Below are 22,482 nucleotides of genomic sequence, written 5' to 3'. Positions count from 1 at the left end.
TGAACTTGGGGGCAAGTGTTTGCTCAACAGCCCCTGCAAGCGCCTCCAGAGGCTACAAAACAGTGGTTTGCAAAATGTGGTCCCGGGTGCATCACCTGGGAACTTGTTAGAAATGCAAAGTCTCGAGCTCCAACCCAAACTTACTGGCCTGCAATGTTTTAACAAGCTCTCCAGGTTGATTCTGTTACATGTTAAACTTTGAGAACCAAGGCTCTAAAACTATGTCCACAGGTCCCCTAAGAGCCCCTGAAGAACCCATTTGCAGATGAAGTTACAACTGTGGCCAAGCTTCGCCCCAAACTCAGATATTCTTGATCCCTTCCCTTTCCCCAGACCAGTCCAGGGTACAAAGGAGAGCTCGATCATTCGCCCTATCAGGTTTCGAAGATAGGAGACCCGGGGTCTGGAAGCAGGGGGCGGGGCATTCCCCTCGGGAGTAGAAGGCGGGGCCAAGGGTTCTGAGCCCCGCCCCATCCCCGTTGCCCCGGGAAACCCCGGGTTGTAACAATAACCCGCTGACGCGCTTCTGGGAGGGATCCTGCCGAGTCCGTGGGCGGGACAGCTGGGCTGCGGACCAATGAGAGAGCTCGGGCCCCGCCCCCGCGCCCCCTCCCCCAGCGCTGAGCAGGGGGCGGGGTCGCTCCCGCCGCTCCTCCCCTGCTCCGTAGGCGGCGCTGTTGCGTGCGGGGGCTGCGACGGGGTCGCCCTGAGCCGGGAGCCCCGCGCCTCAACCCCCAGCCCACGGGCGGGGCAAGCGGGAAGGCCGAGGATTCCGTGGCCGCGGGCGGGCACGCCCCGCCCTCTCCCGCGCCGGGCCCGCCCCCTCCCCGTCCCCCGCCCATCCCGAGGTGCAGCCGGCGCTGAGCGCGGCAGGCGCGGGAGCTGGCGCTGGAGCCGGAGCGGCGGCGGCGGCGGCGGCGGCATTCACGGGGCGGCGGCGGCGGCGGCGCGGGCTCCGGCACGGGCTCGGGCTCCGGCATGGTGCAGTCCGGCCTCGTCCCGGGAGAGCGGGGCCCGCGTGCGGGGCTGGCGCCGGGGGAGCGGCGGCAGCGACGGTGGCGGTGGTGGCTGCAGGCGCAAGCAGGCGGCAGGTGCTAGAAGCGGGGCTGGGCGAGGTGTGTGCCCGCTGGGCTCCGGGGCCGCCGCTCCCTCGCTGCCCCCATCTTTCCCTCTCTTCGGGATTCCCAGCGTGTCCAGCCCCCTGTCTCCGCGCCCCGGCCCATGGCGCCCCGCGGTTGAGCCGGCGCCGCCAGGGACCCCTCCCGCGGGCCTCCCCGGGGCGCGCAGATCCCGGAGCCGCCCGCCCACCCTCCGCGGAGTCTCCCTCCCTTCCTCGCCCGAGCCGGGCGGGACCATGGCTGCTAAGCTGCGAGCGCATCAGGTGGACGTGGACCCGGACTTCGCGCCGCAGAGCCGGCCGCGCTCGTGTACCTGGCCCCTGCCGCAGCCCGACTTGGCCGGCGACGAGGACGGAGCGCTGGGTTCAGGGGTGTCTGAGGGCGCCGAGGACTGCGGGCCGGAGCGCCGGGCTACGGCCCCGGCGATGGCCCCAGCGCCGCCGCTGGGCGCGGAGGTCGGACCGCTGCGGAAAGCGAAGAGCTCCCGGCGGAACGCGTGGGGGAACCTGTCCTACGCCGACCTCATCACCAAAGCCATCGAGAGCGCCCCGGACAAGCGACTCACGCTCTCGCAGATCTACGACTGGATGGTCCGTTACGTGCCCTACTTCAAGGATAAAGGCGACAGCAACAGCTCGGCGGGCTGGAAGGTGGGAGCGTCCGGCTGGGGAGGGGGGCTGGGGTCGCCGGCTGGGGATTCCAGGGGCCGCTAGGTGCGTCCGGATTCCCAGTGAGCCGTCGGGAGGGAGGCCCCGGGGCACCCCTTGGGGTCACGGAGTGTGTGCCCGGGGAGTGGGGCTGGCCGGCAGACAGGCGGGGGCGTGCTGGGAGCAGCTGTGTGCGTGCTCTCGATGCAGGGTGGGAGGTCTGGTGAGGTGACAAGGGACTGCTACTTTGAAGCACCCCCGAGGGACACCCCCACCCCATCCTTGGCAGCAGAGCAGAGGAACCCGTTTCCAGGCCTCGGGTATTAGGGGGCCCCCTCTTCACCCCCACGAGTTTGCTTTGTGTGTTACTCTTGTTTTACCCTCTCCACCCAGGGCACCCTCCTTAAAGAGCCGGAATAATGATTTGGGGCCAGCCCCTGCTTTCCCCCCAAATCTTTCCCACTGTCCTCCCTGGAGCTGGCTCCAGGGTAAGGAAGGAGTGCCACCCTGAGCCCACAGTTCTTCCCGTGATGTCAGGAGTTCACCCTAGGGCACCAGCCAGCCTGGGGTGGGGAGCTGGTCAGGTGAGCTGGGATCTGACCTCTCCACGGGGCAGCTCTTCTTCCCCCTTGCCTGGGTCAGCATGGTGATGACCTCTGCTGGTGTGAGGGCAGGGTATTGAGGACTGGGGATCTGTCCCTGCCCACCCCAGGCTGTCTTCCACTCTCCTGGCTTTCCCAGCCCAGATGGATTGGGAGGGGAGGGGAGGGGAGGGGCAGGGGCACCCCAGGAAGGCCTCCTGCCATCCAGTGGAAAGGGGGGAGCCATCTTGGGAGAGGACAAGGGCTTGACTGGATTGTGGCCTCCAGACCCTCCTCTGGCCGTCTTGTCCAGGAATGGGGATAGTTGGTGCCTTTGCAGAAGGAGGAGGTTGTAGGGGCTGTGCCTAAGGCCTCTGAGCTGTTAGGCCTCCTGTGGGAGAGGGGTCTCTGCAAGGGGGGCTTGCCTAGATGGAGGGAGGGAGCTGTGCCTAGTGGTGGCTGCAGACAGGGTCAGGGGAAGGAGGTGTGCCAGAGGAGGAGGAGGCCTGTGGACGTGGACAGCTCTGGTTGCCCAGTGGCTGCCTCGTAGGGGCCACAGTGCTCTGACCTGGGGGCGCGTGACTCTCAGGCTTCGTGCTGGCTGCTTCTCTGTCTCTCTCTGACCACTATGGGGGTAGAGGCACAGGTTGGAGGCACTCACGTGAGTCTCCCTCCACACCCTCTCTCCAGTCCCCCTGGTCTCAGACCCCACCAGAACACTTATTCCTCCTAAGTGGGCACTGCTTTTGGGTTTTGCAGCTTTGCTCCCACCTCCCTCCCTGTCCCCATGCATTGTCCCACTGTTCACTTCTCCCTGTAGATTTCCTGTCCTCAAGAGCATAGCGTTTGGATGCCTCTTCCAGGAAGCCTTCCCTGACCCCTTTTAGCTAGCTAAGGACTCCCTCTTCTCTGGCCCTCTCCCCGCCTGTCACAGGGCTCAGTCTTTTGTGTCTTGTTTCATTTCCCTTCCCCACACCCCCTTTAGAAGACAGTGGCAGTGTGGGAGCAATCTCTGTGCCCACAGCAGCCAGCGTAGAGCCTGGCACTGGGGAGCCATCAGTGCTTATCTGGTGAGAGTGTGAGGAAATGGGTGGCTGGTGCAGAAGATACTGAGGCTGGGGAGGGTACTGTGGGCCAGAGTAAGCTAGGAGGGCTTCTTGTAGGAGGTGGAACTCCGCTTGAGCTTGATGGATGAGGGCTGGTGGGGGACGCTGGCAAGAGGAGACATGGGGCTGGATGCTGGGGGAGAGCTGCAGTTCATGCAGGGTCTCGGGGTCAAGCCCCGTGCCAGGCACCTCCGGGCATCGTGTCCGGTGTCTCCTTTAATGCCCTCAGCAGTCCCTGAGGTGGGTTTTACTGTCACCATTTACAGAGCTGGGCGCTGAGGCGCAGAGTGGAGGAGTGAACTGCCCAAGGTCACACAGTCGGTAGATGGGAAAGCTGGACTCCAATCCAGGTGTGTCTCCCTCCGAGGCCCCATAGAGTCTCTGGAATAGTGTCCTGCTGGCACTGGGTGTGGGAGGGGGACCCAGATGGCTTTTGAACAGGGGCAGGTCTAAATCCTAGAATGGGACTGGGAATGTGCTTGGAGATATAACATAGTCGCATGAGTTCATTTCTCAGGCGGTGTGACTGAGGCCCCGGAAGGGGACGGAACTCCTTAGGTCGCTGGTGAGCGGCAGGCCTTGGATGACGGCCCAGGTCTCCTGCCTACCCACTGGAAGTGGTTACCACTGCACCATGGTGCTGGGGACACACTGGTCCTCCCTGCACCTGGCTCAGGAAGGAAAGAGCCCTGGCAGGCGGGTCCTGAGCTGGGGCATGGGAGAGGGAGCCTGGGGCTTGGGCTTGTGACCCAGGCCCTGGCCGAGACCACCCAGGCACTGGATGAGGGCTGTTCAGGGGGGCCTCTGGCCTTTCCCATCTCATTCCCTCAGTGGCTGCCCTCATTCTGCCCCACCCCCCATCCTTTTCCTCCTCTCATTCCTGCTCCCCACCCCACCCCACCCCATTCCCATTCAGTCCCTCCAGGAACCCAGTGGAGGGATAATCCCCAGCTCCTGGGGCCAGTCTGTGCTTAGCAAGGCTTCTGTACACCTCAGGTGCCAGGCCTGGGGCTGGGGCCCATTGTTCCTTCCTCCCTCCCCTCCCCCACATAGGTGTTGCACCTGAATCCTTGGGGTGTACCAAACCCTGTATTAGATGGAAGATGGGGGACCAAAGGGGAAGGCGTCGGGCCTGCCTTCAGGATGCATCAGGGCTCCACACCCAGGCTGTGTATTTTACAGGCAGGAAGGGCTGGGGAAGGGGGCAGGGGTGCAGGGAGAGCAGGTTAGACCCCCTGGGAGCCCAGGCAAACCCTCACAGAGAAGGTGGCACTTGATCCGGGCTGTCTTCATTGGGGGGCAGAATTTGGGAGAAAGTCTCTCCAGGGATGTTGACTGCATACGCAAAGGCAAGGAGGTAGAACTGTACTAGACCATTGGGCGGGCCAGGCCAGAACCAGTAGCTCCTAGGGATGGATGGAAGGTGGCACAGGAAAGGCGGAGCGGGCCAGATCAGGAAGGGCCCACATGCTTGGCCTTTGCCCTGTGGTCCCACCTCTGATGTGGGGAGGTAGTCAAAGGTGCTGAGGATAGAAACAGGAGGAGGCAAGATCAGCAGCAGGTGCCAGGACCCCCAACAAGCTGAAGCCTGCAGAGAGGCTCGGCTTGGTGCTGGAGACCCCCCCGAAGAGGCTGATAGTGTTTCCCTCAGGGTGGAGGGTCTCCAGGCCCTGGGTGAGGGCTTGAACAGGAGGTCCTCCTCCCTCTGCAGTGTCCTAGAAGTGTGTTTGTCAGACAACCGGGTAGAGCCTCCCACTTCTCGGATGCTCCAGCCCCATCTTCCCTGGTGCACAACTCCTCCAGGAAGCCTTCCAGGCTGCTGTGGGTCCTGGTGCTCCTTCCATTTAGCGGCCCCTGGAGTGGTTCTTCCTGCTTTTGTGTTTCCTGGCTGCCAGCTCCCCTGAGAGCTCCCAGGCCAGGCCTGGGTCCCTCCCATTCCAGTCCCCAGGCTTGATGGGGGAGGAGCACAGTGGATGGGGACTTCCCTTTTCCCTCAGGGCCTGGAGCTGCCCTGTGGTTGGGGGATTGGGTCTTGAGGGGTGGTGCTACCCCCATCTGGCCGAGGCTGGCCAGTAGGTCTTAGGTGGGGTGGAAGGAGGGACCGATGGAGAGACCTCTGGGAGAGGGGTCCTGTTACAGCCAGGCTGAGCAGTAGTTGTGAGTGCAGAGGGCTCCCGCTTCTCGCCTCCTTCCAGCTTGCTCCAGCAGGGCTCCCTCCTCCTTCTTTGTCCTCCGGGGATCCCCAGCCCCAAGGGCTGGTGGGGGTGCGGGAGGAGGCGGTGTGAGCCCCGGTTGGGGGGTGTCCTCACCCCCCGCACTGCACGAGCTGGGGGCTGGCAGCTGCCCGCCTCCTGGGCACGAGCCCGTGCCAGCCGCTCCTGGCACAGTTGCTGGCACGCCCGGCAGACTCCCACGGCCACCTGCTCACACCCACCCACGAGCGCTGGCGCGCTGCGGGCCCTTCCGGCTTCCCGGGCCTCCCGGCGCCCCTCCCCCGCCGCCCGGCTCCCGAGCCCCCACCCCAGTCCTCTGCTCCCCGCCGGCCCCCTCGCTCCCCGCCAGCGCCTTGGCCCGGCCCCCTCCCTGCGCAACTTGGGGAGCTCTGGAGTCTGGGTTGCGGGGATGCCCCCTGGGTTGCCGCGGGGAGAAGGGGGGACGCGGAGACAGACAGACAGACAGACGGACAGACAGGGTGAGGGCCCCGCCTGCCACCTGGCGCCGCTCCAGCGGGACGATGGCGGGCAGCGCCGTGCCAGGCGGTAATTGCAGACAGACTAATTTAAAGAGATGAGACGGTTATTTTTAACTCGTGTTAAGGTAATGAACGGCGCGGGGGGTTTGCGGGTTCGAAAGTTCAGCGCCCCCCCAGCCCCCACTTTCTGCGGGTTGGGGCCCCCCTCTCTGCACACACCCTGAGGACTCCAGCTTGGGGACTGACTGGAGTTGGGGGCCTCTGCCAGAGACGGGGCGGACTGAGAGGGCCAGGAAAGAGGCGCCCCCTAGTCCAGCGCAGATCCGTTCACATTCTGGCCACCATGTTTCCAGAGGCACTAGCATCCCTGTATCCCAGGGGGAGAAGTGACTTGCCCTGGGGTCACGTCCCTAGGAAGTGTCCGGCCTGGGAATTGAACCCCTTTCTGACCCCCAAACTCAAGCCTTTTCTGTGCCATTGGGGCTGGAGGAGGGGGCTCGTGTTTGGATCTTGAAAGGGTGCAGGCTCGTTCCGGGCAATCCACAGTCATGTCTTTGACCCGCAGTTGGTAGTGGCCACGGCACAGGGTCCTGGGGGTTGTGGAACCCCCCTCTGTCTGGGTCCTCTGAGGAGTGGGGGTGGGTGGTCATGAGCTAGGTGTGGATATGAGCTTCTGGGATAGGACGTACTGGCTATAGCAGGGGAGCCCCCTCCTCACCTCACTGTCTCCCTTACCTGTGGGAGGCTCACCAGCAGCCCCTCGCTATTTGCAGCCTATGAGCTTGCCTCCCAGCTTGGGGGTGGCTACGCATGCCTCCCCCCCTCCTTCCACCTCCAAATCAGACTTCAGGTCTCTAGGGAAGGTGGGGAGTCATGGAACCCAACACTACTTTCCAAGCCTCCTTCCCCAGCTCCGTCCCCTTCTCACACACCCCTGGTGACTGAGTGGCTGCCCTCTGGGACTGCCCATTGTATTGCAAGACAGGTCTTAAAGTTGTTAGCACTTCCTTCCTTCTCCCTGGCAGTGGTCCAACCCCCTGGAGCATCACTTGTGTCCTGGTATATTAGTTCAGCTGCTTGGGGTCAGCTGGAGCTGTGGAGTCGGAACTGCTGAGGGGTGGACAGAGCATCCACAGAGCACCCGGGAGGGAATGTGATCCAGTGTGTGAGCTGGAGCAAAGCTCTTCCCCATTCTGGTCCTTGGTGTTCTCTTGCGTGTCCAAAGGGCCTTAACTGGATCCCTGGTTCTTTCAGGCTGCAACTGACACAGTTGGGTTCTAGGAGCCATGAGGGGTTAGTTGGGACCCAGGGCACAAAGCACTGATAGGATTTCTCATGGGTGCAAGCATATGATTGATTACAGGTGTGGATGGACTTGAACTTGGGATTCCTGCTTGGGGATGCCTCCCCTGCCCCTGGCAGTACCCAGGTGGCAAACATTGGACACAATGAATGGAGCGCGCATGGCAGTCTCAGCGGGCCCCCGGAGCAGGCAGATGGGGGGTGCAGGGTGCTGGGTGGGCATTAGCTAAGGCTCTGGGCCCTGGGTAGGGTGCTCAGGGGGACAGCTGGATCTGGAGCGCCCCCCTTCCTCCTGGCACCCTGGTTACCATGGAAACCAACTCCTGTTTGGGAGGGTTTGGCTGTTTGCTGCCTCTCCCCACCCCCCAACCCATATGTGGAGGTGGGAGGGGGGCCAGGTGGCGTGTGGGGGAGGGGCCTCCCACACCCTCCCCCTGGGGCCTCCCTCTTTGCAGAGAAACCTTTCTGGTCTCTAAAGAGGGGTGCCTCTTGTGGGAAGGGGAACAAGAATTAACGTCTGGGTGCTAGGCAGTTGGGCACTTCGCATACATTCTCTTTTTATATCGTCTCTGGATCCTGCCAGATATGTGTTAATAGCCCCATTTTGCAGTTGAGGAAATGGAGGCCAAGAAAGGTGAAGTCACTTGGCCAGGGCAGCATAGCTGGGATGAGGCCGAGCCTGGATTTAGACACAGACCTGTCTGTATTCCCCCTTGTGCTGTGCAGCCTTAGCCCCACACACCCTAATGCTCCTGTGCCCCAAGGCTCACTCATGCTCCAGAACCCTCTGGGGCTCCTCAGTTCCCCTGCGAGCCAACCAAGCTCAAACTGCTCTGTTTCGACCCCTGGGCCCTCAGCTGGCCTTGGCCAGGCCCTGCCCGCCCTCCTGCTTTCCCTGCTGCCTACAATCTCAGGACACCTTTGCATTTGCCACTTTCACACCCCATACCTGCTGCCATTGTCAAATGCTCATCGAGGGAGCTACTGACTCATGGACTGATCCCTTGTGACACCCTTCAGAAACTAGGCTGGGTGCTTGGGTGGATTGAATACAGGCCCACCTCTCAGGTGATTCTGGAACCCACTACATCTCTCTGAGAATTCCTACCTTAAATCCTTCATTGTTGGCAAACGTGGTTGATGATCCGAGTCACCTGGAAGTTTTTAAATAAATAATACAGGTTTCTAGTCCTAGTTCAGTGGCTCTGATTCTAACAGGTCTGTCTAGTGACGGACCAGATCCTGAGCCAGTGCCTCAGGTGGTAGTGTCCCGAGCTCCTGCTTGTACCTCCCTTCTGCTCCCAGTGTAGACCAGCTTCTTCTCCAAGCAGGCGGCCCAGGTGAAGCCCCCTCCTCGCCTCGCTTTTTTGTTTCCTCCAGAGAACTGAAAGCCATGCAGTCAGGTCCAAGGGACTGACTCCACAGCCCCAACACCTTCCCCCTCGCTTAGGCATCACACTGCATAGACACAGCTGGAAAGGATGAAACTAGCAGCCGGGGCTGACACCCTGTGCCACTGGGAGCCTTTGGCTACAGGAGGGGAGGATGCATGTTGGTGTAAATTCTCAGCAAGCCTCTGGAACTGGACCAGTGAGGAGCTGAAAGTCACAGCCCCTGTTCTCTGATAGCTCCCTGTGTGTACAGTGCCGGGTTGTTCCCACAGGGTCCAGTCCAGGGGCCTTAGCATGACACTCAAGGCCTTGGCCCCCTGGTCCCAGTCAGTCTCTCCAGCCACATCACTCCGACCTCCCACCTTCTGACCCTCGAATTAGCCACAGTGAACTATTCTAGCCGGGGATTCAACCGCCATGTGCCATTACACATGCTTTCGTCTAATTCTCACAGCACCCTGTGAAGCTGGTACTGTGACTCTACCGGTTTTGCAGAGGAGGAAACTAAGTCTAGAGAAAGAAGGTGGCTTTCACTGTATCCTGCTGTAAGCGACAGAAATGAAATTCCCCAGGGCTAACATCTCGCTAGCCCAGAGTGCTGGCCAGGCCTGTCCAAGCTGATCACGCCCTCCCTGGGGGATGACTCCAGGGGTACCTGGCTCCCTTTCTCAGACAGAGCTCCCTGAGGGCAAGCCCCGAGCAGCCCAATGTGGTGTTTTCTCCCCACTCCCCATGCCATTTGCAAGCCCAAGGCTGCTGACAGCTTCCTCCATTCACCTTAACTACAGGTGTAAGCCACCCAAGACAGTGCTGCTCAGAGGAACCAGACTGGCTCCCTGACCTTGAGTGGCCCACAGGTCAAACTGGGGAGGTAAGATGAGGACTCCTGAATTTGATTCAGGATAAAGATGGCTCAGGGTCATGAGGGAAGGCCACATAATGAGCCCTGGGTATTCGGAGAATACAGATATTGTCTGGGGAACCAGACAAAGGAGGTCAAACCCTCCTTTAGGAGCCCCATGGGGTCCGGTTCTGTTGGTCAGAGCACAGCAGGACTCAAAGCTAGGGAAGCAAGCTGGGCTCTAAAGGAGAGCAGTCTTGAATATCAAGCCAGGGAGCTGGCACTCCACGCTGGGGAGTGATACAGGCAGAGAGATCATTCGAGGATGGTGTGGACAGGGGGAAAGACTGGCTTGGGCACCCAGTGTGGGCCTGGTACTGGGGTCCAGGGGAGAAGATGAGCCTGAGACGGTAGAGGCCCAAAGAATCCAAGAAGCAGGCCTGAGGTCCCTTAAGGATCTTAGAAGTGAGACAGGGTGGTGTGCTTATAGGAGTCTTGGAGGCAGTGGGCAGGAGCGGAACCTGGCCCTGGGTGGCCTTGGGCAACTGAGCCTCAGTTTTCTCCTCTACAAAGTGGGATAATGATAGGACTTATGCCCGAGCAGATGTCATTACTGCTATACGTTGCTCTGAGAAAGGAAAGGAATCCCTTCCCCACTGCTGTGTAGGGCGGGGATCCTGGGCCCTGATCCTTGAGAGACACTGACTTGTGCGAGCTTATGTGTGTGCTGGGGGCCAGTGGTCCTTCCTCTGATGCCTCCCTTTCTGTCCGGAGGTGTCGGCTATTCAGGATAAGCTTCATCCTGCCCCCACTTGACCCACTGCTTTCTGGCCTGCAGAGCTTTCCTCAGGGCTTGGGAGGGAAGCAGGCAGGTTTTAGGCTCTGTATTTTCACAGATGAAGGCAGTGGTTTGCTCAAGGTCACCCTTGAACCCAGGGCTGCCTGCCCCTGGACACGGGCTTCTCTTTGCCCACTGGGGAGGCTGTGTGACCTTGGGCATGGCCCTTCCCTCTCTGGCTCTCTGGCTCTCTCCCATCCAGAGATCCGAATTCCCCTCCCCCAACACTCTGGGATGCTGTGTTGCCTCCTCCACCCCGTCTGTCTGTCCCCTCCCCCTGTCCTCTGCTGGCCTTGCTTTCTCTGTAACCTGAGCTGGGGCTGTGGGGGAAGGGGGCTTGCCCTCTGCCAGAGGCACCTGCCAGCAGAGCAGATGTGAGGGGATGGAGGCCCCCTCCCCCCAGGGGATCTCAGGCTCTTAGCCCAGCTAGGCTGGGGCTGGGGCATGCAGCCCTCAGCACACCCAGCCCTGGCCTCTGGCCTCTACACCCAGAGCTTACCCTGGGCACTTACTTGTTCATTTTCCAGCGGACATTCATGCTCCAACGTGTCCCGCAAAGACCTCTCAGTATCCAGAAGACAGATGGCAGATGAGGGCTGGTGCCCCGGTCTGGGTGGGCTGCCTTGGGCTCCTGGAGCCCCTTGGCATGGGGACAGAGGGCCAAGGGCAGCCCCTGGGGGAGAGGCCAGTGTCTGTGCGGGTGGCCGTGCCCCTGGGAGAGCAGATGGTTCTCTTGGCGCTATGCCCACTCTTCCTCTTTCCCCCCTAGGAGCCAGCCTACAGGGCTGGGGCACAGCTGCTGGGCCCTCCCCAGAGCTGGGCCCAGGGCAGGGCTGGGTGAGGTCACTGCAGCTGCTCCCAGGGCCTGGGGCAGGGCTGTAGGGAGGTGCTGCCTACAGAGGGGACAGGGCTCAGATTGAGGAGAGATAGGGAGAGGCCTGAATGGCTTTGCGTCTAGGGATCCCCATCAGTCTTGGACGAGGGAGGCAAGAGTCTGCGGAGGAGTTGATGAGCCAGTATGGACAGCAACCCCCTCCCTCCCACTCCTACCCTAGGCCCACCTGGGAGCTTCTACCTGGGCTGGGCGCCTCCTTAGAGGCATCTCAGGGTGGGAGGAAGAACAGGGGCCCTGGGTGTGAATTCCTGCAGCACCACTTATACCACGTGACCTTGGGCAGCTCCAGGTGTCTCTCGAAGCCTCAGTTTCTCATCTGTGAAATAGGCACACTGAACCAACACAGAGGCTTGTTAAAAAGACAGTAAGATTTTAAGCGTTGTGGCAGCATGGCGCGTAGCACACGATGAATGTTCAGTAAATGGTGGTTTCTCTCCTCCCTTACTTTGCTAAATTCTCCCGAGGGTCCTGGAAGCGCTGAGGAAGAGCAGGGAGGGGGCAGAGGCAGCTAGAGCTGGTGGGGAAAGCAGGGGTGAGGAGGAGGCAAGGCCTGGAGCTCTGGCCTGAGGTTTTGCTGAACAGCAACAGCACAGAATTGCCAGGTCTGAGCGGTTCACAGCTGCTGAGAGCTCCGTCCTGTGTGTTGACTTACTATGAGCCAGGGTTGCTCCGCAAAGTTCAAGTAGCGAGGCCAACTCATACACACTCGCACTCTGGTTGGTAGTTCTGTTTCTCTGCAGTGGCGCTGAGGTAGGAGCGGCTACCTTTGGGACTTGCAGAGGGAACGGGAAAGATGTCACAGAGCTTGCCTTGGCGGAGCAGCAGGAACCAGCCCAGCAGAGACAGAAGGAGGGGCAGAGGGAACAGGAGTGTGCAGAGACATGGCGGTGTCAGACCTCCAGGGGGGCTGGGGCCCAGGGGGGCTGAAGGGAATGCGGGTGGTGAGGCGGGAGAGCCTCAGAGGCCATGTATGTCAGTCTGGAGTTGGACCCAAGCCCACAAGTGATGAGAAGCCATGGGCTTTTGGGTAGAGGTGGGCCTCGACTTCTACTGCTGGTTTGCTTGTACCGGGCTTGGCGTATGGGCTCCGCTATCTCTGGGGTAGGCGTGGGGGATGTCTTGGGACCTCATACCTTGCGTTCAACATTTTGCTCCTCCTGGCCCCTGGCTGCCCACTGCTGTTCCACCGCTGACCCCAAGCCCAAGCACCTGTTGACACCTGTAGCCCTGATGCCCCCGCCACCTGCCCTCCTCCGCTACAGACCCTGCTACCGAGGATTTGCACACGGCCTCAGGCCTCTCCAAGTCATCCCGTTCAGCCTGGAAGCCTGTCCGCGCCGAACACCCCAGCTTCAGCCCAGGTGGCAGAGCAAGTGACCCTCAGAGAGACTGTGACTCCAAGACAGGCGCGTGTTGCTGGCCAGCCTGGGGCCCCGGAGTGGGGTGTGGGATAAAGGTTGGGACGGGGGCTGCTCCTAGGGCTCTGAGTCAGGGAGGGGATGAGATTCTTGACAGATAGGTTCTCATCCAGGTCCCAGCCCTCCCTGTGAATATCACAATTGTTACCCTCTTTTATAGGGGAGGCCCAAGGTCCCATGAATGAAGTTGGGATTCCTACTCTGCTCCCCACCTTTCTTCATGCAGGAAGGAGGGGGAGGGCAAATGTGAGTCATGGAGGGGGCCAGAGAACTCACACGGCCCCGGGGAGGCACTCAAGGGAGGAGCTGGAGCTGGAGCTGGATGGTCATCACCATTGGGTAGGCAAGGTCCGCTTCCTGAGGGAAGGGCTGAGCTAAAGCTGGGACAGTGATGAAACCTGGAGAGATGTCCAGACCTGGCTTTGGGATTGGACGGATGGACATGAGACCTAAGACTAAACCCAGGAGGGCCCTGGCATTGCCCAGATGTCAGGAAGGCCAGGAGGTAGCATGGGACTCGTGGTGGGTGGGGGACACAAGACTTGGGTCTCCTGCCTGACGAAATCCAGGAAGCTTGGGCTTGAGAACCAAAGCGGGGATGGCCATTGGGGTGGGCAGCAGGACAGTGTCCCTGCCACGTGGGGGAGGGCATGGGAAGAGCCCTGGCTTTGGAATCCAACAGCCCTGAGACCCGGACCTGGCTCCATAACTTCTCAGTTTTGTGGCCCCAGGAGTCATCGAGCCCCTAACCCTCCTGAGCGCCGTTTCCCTGCTTTGTAACATAGCGGTACCTATTGGCAGAGTGGTTATCAGGCTTGAAAGAAGAAATGTATCTAAAGAAGCCAGCCTGGGTCTGGCACGTGGTAGGTAATGGTAATGCCCTTCTCCTGCCTTGGTATTTGAAGCACGTGTCAGTGGTGTGCTAGAGCTGGCTTGCATGGGCTCATAAGAGCCAGTCCTGCACACTTTTCCCAGTTCTATAGTCAGTGATGTCATGCTGGCAGCTTAAAGTTGGCTGCGATGGGAGTATCCATGCCGCAGAAATCAGCAAAAGCTACAAATCAAATCGGGTGGGATCTTTTCTCTACTGGAGAGCTGGAGGAAGTCAATCCTGTGGGCCCTTTTTAGCCCGAGAGGGGCTAAATGGAAAGTGGCTGGGCAGAGCAACCTAGGACTCAAGGTCTGCAGGCCCTGTAGGGCCGGTGGAGATCGGACATAGGCATAGCACCAGGCAGCCCTCTGTAGGCAGGGGACAGGGACATTGCCACATTCTCCCTCCCTCCCCGCCCCCCCCCCCCCCCCCCCCCCCCCGCCTGCCACCGTCCTGGGGCTCTGGCAGGCTCTGGCTTGGAGGAGGAACAACGGATGGGGTGAGCTATCAGAGAATGGAGCTGTACTGGGAGGAGAAATGAGGTTGTAGTGGAAGATAAACGAGGTTGTACTGTCAGGGAATGAGGTGGTACTTGGAGGCAAGGTGAGGCTGCATTATTAGATAAATGAGGTTGTACTGTCAGGGGATGAAGAGTACTTGTAGGAGAGATGACGTCCTGCTGGGCCAGTCGGGTTGCACCGTCAGAGAACACAGCCCACCACAGGCAGAAGGAGAGACTCCGACTTGGAGGATAAATGAGGGTGTCCCGCTGGATAAATGAGGGGGCCCGTCAGGTGAATGGAGTGCTGTTAGCAAATGAGGTTGTACTCGCTGGATAAATGGGACTGGTGTGCTGGATAAATGGGGTTGTGCCGTCAGATGAATGCATTACTGCTCGTGGGCGAAGGGTGTCCTGGGAACAGATGAGGGTGTCCCGCTGGATAGATGAGCTGCCACCACCAAATGGATCAGACCCTGTCCGTGAGGGAGGCACCGTCAGCAAGGACAAGGTTGTTCTCTTCCCACTGGAGTGTCTTCCGGCCCGGGTGGGACAGGCTCTGAGAAACCTTGGCCGAAGCAAGCCCTGGATCACTCCAGTCTATCTGGGCAGCAGGAGGGAGCAGGATGGGGGCTGGGGAGGGCAGCCGCACGTTCACCTTGCAAGGCCTTCTTCAAGTCTCTCGGAAGCCCTTATCCTTCTCTGCAGTTCCCCCTGGATCGTACTGCTCCCGACTTGTTCCATCCCGTGCTTGTCTCTCGTCCTGTGCTCCCTTCTCTCAGCCCAGTTTGGGGAAGCCCCTCTCATGTGCCAGCTACTCTGCGCAGTTTCCTTTCGTTCTGCCTGCAACACGGTGTTAACCCCCCTTTACTATCTCTCTCTCATTCGTTCAACGAACATTTATGAAATGCCTAGTATGTGTCAAACACATGGGGTATGGTAAAAAATGGACAAAAATCCCTCATGAAACTTATATTCTAATGTGAGGGGAACCAGACGATAAGTAAGTACAGGGGCGCCTGGGTGGCTCAGTGGGTTAAGCGTCCAACTCTTGATCTTAGCTCGGGTCATGATCTCACAGTCTGTGAGTTCGAGCCCTCCTTCGGGCTGTGTACTGACAGTGCAGAGCCTGCTTGGGATTCTTTCTCTCCCTCTCTCTGCATCTCTCTCTCTCTCTCTCTCTCTCAAAATAAGTAAAAAAGATTAAAAAAATAGTAAATACAGAGTATAAATTATACAATAAAAAATTTTTTTTAACATTTATTTATTGTGGAGAGAGAGAGCACAAGCAGGGGAGGAGCAGAGAGAGAGAGAGGGAGACCCAGAATCCGAAGCAGGCTCCAGGCTCTGAGCTGTCAGCACAGAGCCCGACATGGGGCTCAAACCCATGAACCGTGAGGTCATGACCTGAGCCAAAGTCGGACGCTCAACCGACTGAGCCACCCAGGTGCCCCTAAATTATACATTTATATGATTGGTATATGAACTTATTAATGTACAGATATATATAAATTATTAATTTAGAAAGTGACCATTGCTTTAGAAAAATTTAGAGCAGGTAAGGGGGCCAAGAAATGGCAGGGAAGAGGAGCAAATGGTAAGAGTGGTCAGGATGAGCCTCACGGCAAAAGATGGTATCTGAACACAGACTCGGAAGAGAGGAGAGATTGATGTGGGTCTGGGTGAACGGTTTTCCCCTGAGACAGAGGCCCCAGGGTGGGATTGTGCCTAGCAGGTTCAGGGAACAGGAGGGAGGGATCAAGCGGGACAGTGTTAGGGGAGGAGTCTGAGGGGTCACGGAAGGTCTTGGCAAGGTCAAGGTGGGTTATGGCAAGGCCTTTGTTCTTTACTCTGAGATTGGGGGGGGGCGGGCATCAGAGGGCTCTGGGCAGCACTGGACGTGATCCAAGTTATATAAGGGATCACTGTGACTGCTGGGTGGTGGAGGGCTTTAGGGAAGCTAGGGTGCAAGCAGGTTGCTGTTTGAGGAAATAGAGGTTCAAAGCACCTTGCCCCAGAGTTGCACTGCCATGGAGCCCAAACTGGAATCCAGACCCAACACCAGAGGCCATGGACTTTACCCTGCATCAGCCTCCTCTCCCAGGTGGGTGAAACCCCAGGGGACCAGCCGCCCTAGCCCGGGCTCTGAGGGAGAGTGGGATGGGCATGGATGTAACCCACTGTCCCTTCCCTCTGCCCCGTGATGGCCTCCCTCCTGCTAACCTGCCCCAGGCCTGCGTGGAGGTGCGGGAGGTGTGAGGCCCCAGAAGCCAGGCCCAGCTCTGGGCACAGGGGAGCCCGGGCATGCCGGGGCTGTGGCTGTGGTGGCGGGTTGCTAGGTGACTCCAAGAGGGAGCCCTGGTTACTGCTGCCTGGCAGAGGCGCCTCCCTCCTCTGCCGCCCTCACCTCCTCTGTGGCCTCTGGCCTCCCAGGAGGCCTTGTGGATGAGTCGTGATCTGTGCTCGCCACTGGATCTCGGCTGAGAGCTCTGACTGGTACCAGGTGGCTGGGCCCTGAGGAGCCAGACGGGGCTTCAGGACTGGGACTTCCTCAGGGGCCACAGCCCTGGTGCACACCTGGTACCCACCTCCACAGTCAGAGGGCTAGTCCTTGCCCAGCCCTGGGCCACCTCCCTGGGTGACCTTGAGCGAGGTACGGCAGCCCTCTAGGCCTCAACTGCCCCATCTGGCCTGCAGAATCCCCTCCACAGGGGCCTGGTTTTCGGTGAGAGGGCCAGGGGTGCTGAGCCAGCCTAGCTCCGGGCAGCCCATCCCCGCTCCCTGGTGGCTTGAGTGTGTAACACTCAGTTTTGCATTAGATTCCCTATACCAACAGAGTTCCCCTACTTACAAAAAAAGAAAAAAAAAGTTTGAAAGCCTCTGGACTGGATGATTTCAAGCACTTGCAGTGTCGACAGTTGGCACAGCTCATCGGTGGCCAGGTGGGGGAACAGGCCCGGAGAGAAGGACAGGCTTGCCCAGGTGAGGCTTGGGGGAGTGGAAAGAGCACCATGCTGGGGGCCAGGAGGCCTGTGCTCAAATCCCTGTTCTGCGACCGGGTCCTGGGCAACCTTGGGCAAGTCCTTTCTTCTCTCTGGGTTGGACCAGCAACGGTTTCAGACTGGAGCTCAAGGCCCCAGGGGTACCTGGCCCGGCACAGAACAGAGTGGGGAAGGGTGCAAAGCTTCATAGGCCCAGAGCATATGCTCTTGGTACAGATAATCTAAAACATTATTTTTATATTCACGGAACTTAGATGCATTATGAAGTACAATGCAAAATCCCCCTGAATGCTAGAAATGGAAGCACAAGGCTTAATAGGAAATTTTGACCTTGCAATGTGCCCCCAGTCCTCCCCTGCTGCCAGCTTCTAGGGATAGTTTACATGGAAAGTTTGAGAAGCACTAGAGTACTGGCTTCCTAAGATTCTTTGGAAATTCCCTGACTTGTTTCCCTCTCCCGTGGTGGAATGTGATGGCCTTTAGTCTCAAAGTGAGACTAACCCGAAATCCACACCTGGCTCTGCCATTTGAACTGTGTGACTGGCAGCTTACTTAGCCTCTCTGAGCCTTACTTTCCCCATCTTGAGATAGGGATCACAATCCCGGACTTGGATGGAGTTTGATAGAATACGTGAGATAAAGTGCTTATAACACCTAGGGCTGAACAAGCAGGTACTGAGTAGGTGCCAGCACTTGGCAATGTCCTTCCTTCTCTCCTGCTGCCAGCACTCAGAACCAGGCCGGCACATAGTGACATTGATCATTGATAAAGAGTTGTGTTCCCTGACCAACCTCCAGCTGGAGAGGCTAGGAGGTGGAGCCTCTGGTAAGCCAGACAGTCCCGTGGGGAGAACTGAGGCCCCTGAGGCCTCTGAACACAGGTGTGGAGGAGGGGCTAGGGAGCCAGGTATAAGGGCAGGAGTGGGAAGGGGGTATCTACTTAAGGGAGCACCATTCCCTGGGGGTCTAGTTCCCCTCTTCTCAGGGCCCCAGGGGAAGCCAGGCAGGGCAACGCTGAGAGGGGCCTTGGAGTTGTCACCTCCCACGACCGGAAAGTGCCAGCGATAGAGAGCTGGGGGGGGGGGGGGGGGCAGGGCTTGAGGGGTCAGGTCAGTACCTAGAACTGGGGTGAGAGTGGAAATATATCCTGGGTGATATACTCCCTCCTTAGGGAGACTGATGGGAAGGAGGCAGGAGGGAGGGCCCTCACCCGTCAGTGGTTATGGGGCTGGGCAGAAAAATGAATTACGATTAGGTCCATGAACTGGCTAGATCTGGGTAGTACCTGGCATTGCTGCCTGTGGGATCCTGGGCAAAATTACATCATGCCTCTGGGCCTCTGTTCCCTGGTACAGTGAGATGGGGTAATGCCAGCTTCCCAGACTTGTTGGTGCCTACCACAGTTATACTCAGGACACGATATTAGGGAGGTAGAGACAGAGCAGGTCTGTTGGGTGATCTAACAGTGTGGTCTTCTGGCCAGAGTGAGGGCTTTAACCAATGTTTACGAGCACCCGGTGCATTCACCGATCGGTACCCACACACATGACCTCAGGTAGTGATTTTACAGCTTTCTGAGCTTTCATTTCACTGAATGGTGCCCATTTTTGCCAGAGTAGTTCACTGAGGCCCTGAGGCTCATAGAGATTGAGTCAGTATTCCATGGTCACGTAGCTAGGTGGCCGAAAAGAGCTAGGCATCCCGCCCAGCTCTTCTGATAGCCAAGCCCATGCTGTTTCCACAGCAGTGCCTGAATCCGGAGGTCAAGGCCACTAGGTGGTAGGCCTCCAGGCTCAGCATAAGTTCTACTCCTTCAGGTGCCTCTGGGGAGCCAGGTCATTGGAGCTATGGCCCCCTCCCCACCTTCTTTGCAAAAGCGGGCCATGACATAGGGAGCACTAGAGGCTGGCACAGCAGAAATTTAGAAGAGAGTGTGTGCAGGGTGGCAGAGGTAGAGCCCAGGGAGGTACCCAAAAGGGCTGTGTAGCCTTGGACAAGCCAGTTCAACTCTCTGAGCCTTGATCTTCTTGTTATAAACGGGGATTATGCCACTTGATTCGTGGGGACTTTGTGAAGCTTCCACCAGGAAGGGGCTTTTGGGAGCAGAGTTACTGTGCGTCAGGTGGTCAGGAAGGGAGGGCGGGCTGGAAAGCTGGGCTGGCCTGAAGGTGGGCACTGTGTAGAGGTGGGCTCTGAGGTCCCCAGGGCTGATGGATGTGCTCTGAGGAGCTTGCTGGGATCCAAGACTTCTAAGGGTTCACAGGAGCTCACAAGAGTTGGGGGAATTTTGGAAGAGTTTCGGGCCCATACCCACCTTAGAGACCCCCAGCGTATTCTGCTTTCCCTGGCCAGGCCCTCCCAGCAAAGGGTTAACAGTCTTCTCTACCTGCAGTTGCATTTTAAAGACACGAAATTAAAGCAGGTAATTTATTCTCCCCACACACGAAAGAGCAATTAGTTCTAAACAGGGCTTAATCAGTCACCGCGAGATTGATTTCTGGAGCCCTGGGTTTTCGGGCTCCTGGCGCCATGCCAGGCTGGGGAGGGAGGGGGCAGACAAATGAGCCGCGGAGGCATGAGCCCTTACATAATCTGCTGGGGGGCCCTGGCAGCCTGGCTAGCCCCAGGCGGGGCGGGGCTAAGCTGGGGAGAGGGGGCCCTGCTTCAGCTCCTTGAGAGTAGCCCTCAGGGTTCGGCCAGGCCTCCTGGGAAAAGGCCAGGCCCAAAGCTCCAGCCCCACCCTCTGGGCAGTGGAAGGGGGGTGGTTCTGGGGTAGAAAAGGTGGGTATTCCTGTCCAACCTGGTACTTACACCTGTTCTCCCACACACACCCGCCCCCCCCACCCCCAACCCCATCCACCCTTCATTTCTGTTTGCTCCCACTGCCCGTTCTGGCCCTTCTACTTCCTCTCTCGCTTTTCTATTTTCTCCCCCTCCTCTTTTCCATCACTTCCTCCTCTTTTCCCATGGTCTCCTTGCATCCCACTCCCCCACCCATGTCCTTGTCTCTGGCCACAGAACTCCATCCGGCACAACCTGTCGCTGCACACCCGTTTCATCCGCGTGCAGAACGAGGGCACGGGCAAGAGCTCCTGGTGGATGCTGAACCCCGAGGGCGGAAAGACAGGCAAGACCCCGCGGCGGAGGGCCGTGTCCATGGACAACGGGGCCAAGTTCCTGCGCATTAAGGGCAAGGCGAGCAAGAAGAAGCAGCTGCAGGCACCTGAGCGAAGCCCCGATGACAGTCCCCCAGGCGCGCCAGCCCCGGGGCCCGTGCCTGCCGCTGCCAAGTGGGCCACCAGCCCGGCCTCGCACGCCAGCGATGACTACGAGGCGTGGGCCGACTTCCGCGGCGGCGGGAGACCCCTGCTCGGGGAAGCGGCCGAATTGGAGGACGACGAGGCCCTGGAGGCCCTGGCGCCGTCGTCCCCGCTCATGTACCCGAGCCCGGCGAGCGCGCTATCGCCCGCGCTAGGTGCGCGCTGCCCCGGGGAGCTGCCCCGCCTGGCCGAGCTGGGGGGCCCGCTGGGCCTGCACGGGGGCGGCGCGGGGCTGCCCGAGGCCCTGCTGGACGGCGCGCAGGACGCGTACGGGCCGCGGGCCCGGGCGGGGACGCCCGCCTACTTTGGCGGCTGCAAGAGCGGCGCCTACGGCGGGGGCGGGGGCTTCGGGCCTCCGGCGCTGGGCGCGCTGCGCCGCCTGCCCATGCAGACCATCCAGGAGAACAAGCAGGCCAGCTTCGCGCCGGCCGCCGCGCCCTTCCGCCCGGGGGCGCTGCCCGCGCTGCTGCCGCCGCCGCCCGCGCCCAGGCCCGGCCCGGTGCTGGGCGCGCCCGGGGAGCTGGCGCTGGCGGGAGCGGCCGCCGCCTACCCTGGCAAGGGCGCGGCCCCGTACGCGCCGCCGGTGCCCTCGCGCAGTGCCTTAGCCCACCCCATCAGCCTTATGACGCTGCCCGGCGAGGCGGGCGCCGCGGGCCTGGCGCCGCCGAGCCACGCGGCCGCCTTCGGGGCCCCGCCCGGTGGCCTCCTGCTGGACGCGCTGCCGGGGCCGTACGCGGCCGCTGCCGCCGGGCCGCTGGGGGCCGCGCCCGACCGCTTCCCGGCCGACCTGGACCTCGACATGTTCAGCGGGAGCCTCGAGTGCGACGTCGAGTCCATCATCCTCAACGACTTCATGGACAGCGACGAAATGGACTTCAACTTCGACTCGGCCCTGCCTCCGCCGCCGCCTGGCCTGGCCGGGGCCCCGCCCCCCAACCAGAGCTGGGTGCCGGGCTGAGGGCCGCCTTCCCTCGCCCCCGGGCGCCCCGCCCCGCCCCCAAGGGGCTTCTGTCTTCCCGTCCTGATCCCCTGGGCCCCATCCCCATTCCAGCTTCACGGGGTGAGGTGGGGTGGGGGGATCCGGGAGGCAGCCCCAGGTCTGCTAGAGAAGTCCCTCCGAAGTTTACCCCTGAGGGAAGTGGTAGGGAGGGGCTGGGGCACCTGCCATTCGTGCCCAAACTCCTGAGACCCGCTCCACCTCCCTCCTGGGGCCGGGAAGCCTATGCGGAGCGGAATTTCGGGCTGGGTGGGAGTGGGGACCAGCCAGGCGGGCTGCTCTGGTCGGCGATGCCAACCGGGAGATGTGGCACGGGGCCAGAGGCGGTCTGAATCTTCGTTTCATTTGTGAGGGCCGCGACGGATAGCCCACCCCGAACTCCAATCTGATTCCCAACTCACACCTTCCCACTGGTCTTAGCCCCACCCACCCAAGCCAGGAACCCCCTCCCGAAAACACCCACACCTACCTATTGGCTGTTCACCCTGAGCTGTTTCCCTTTAGCCCTAAGCCACCCTTAGAGCCCCCATACCCATGATTCAGCCCCTCCCTCCTATCCCTGCAGGCCCTAACTTCTCCTCTCCTCTCCTCTCAGGTTGGAGTCAAACCACCCCCCCCCCCTTCCCCCTGCCCCCAGTACTGGTCTCAGCCTCTCCAGCAGGTCTCAGCTCCGGATCCACCCCCCAAACCAACACCCCTTTCTCCGTTCCAGTCCTGCCTCCTCTCCCGTATTTATAAGTGTCCGGTCGGGGCGGGCTGTGGGCGCGGCGTCCCCGGCGCATATCGTAGGCAGTGTACCGTGGCCGTGCCGTCAGCGTGTGCGTGTGCGTGTGTGCCGTGTCGAGGCCGTGTAGAGTGCATTGTACAGCATATTTTCATGAATAAAATTGTTTTAAATATTTCCCGCGCCTTGGGCTAGCAGGGGTGGTGGTGGCAAAGGAGGATAATTGGCAGGAATCGTTGC

At 60.1% G+C, this 22,482-nt stretch overlaps 1 protein-coding gene across 1 annotated transcript; it reads left to right on the top strand.

Annotated features, from left to right (window-relative positions):
* Positions 1-1,354: 1,354 nt before the first annotated feature.
* On the top strand, positions 1,355-22,310 carry FOXO6 (forkhead box O6). The gene is made up of 2 exons (XM_047872217.1): positions 1,355-1,768; positions 20,220-22,310. The coding sequence occupies exons 1-2, from the start codon at positions 1,355-1,357 to the stop codon at positions 21,477-21,479; spliced, it is 1,674 nt and encodes a 557-aa protein (XP_047728173.1). The 3' UTR covers positions 21,480-22,310.
* Positions 22,311-22,482: the final 172 nt, after the last annotated feature.

This window comes from Prionailurus viverrinus, chromosome C1 (assembly GCF_022837055.1).
Source record: "Prionailurus viverrinus isolate Anna chromosome C1, UM_Priviv_1.0, whole genome shotgun sequence".
NCBI lineage: Eukaryota > Metazoa > Chordata > Mammalia > Carnivora > Felidae > Prionailurus > Prionailurus viverrinus.
The sequence above is the reverse complement of the archived record's forward strand: the minus strand, read 5'-3'. Positions and strand labels throughout refer to the sequence as shown.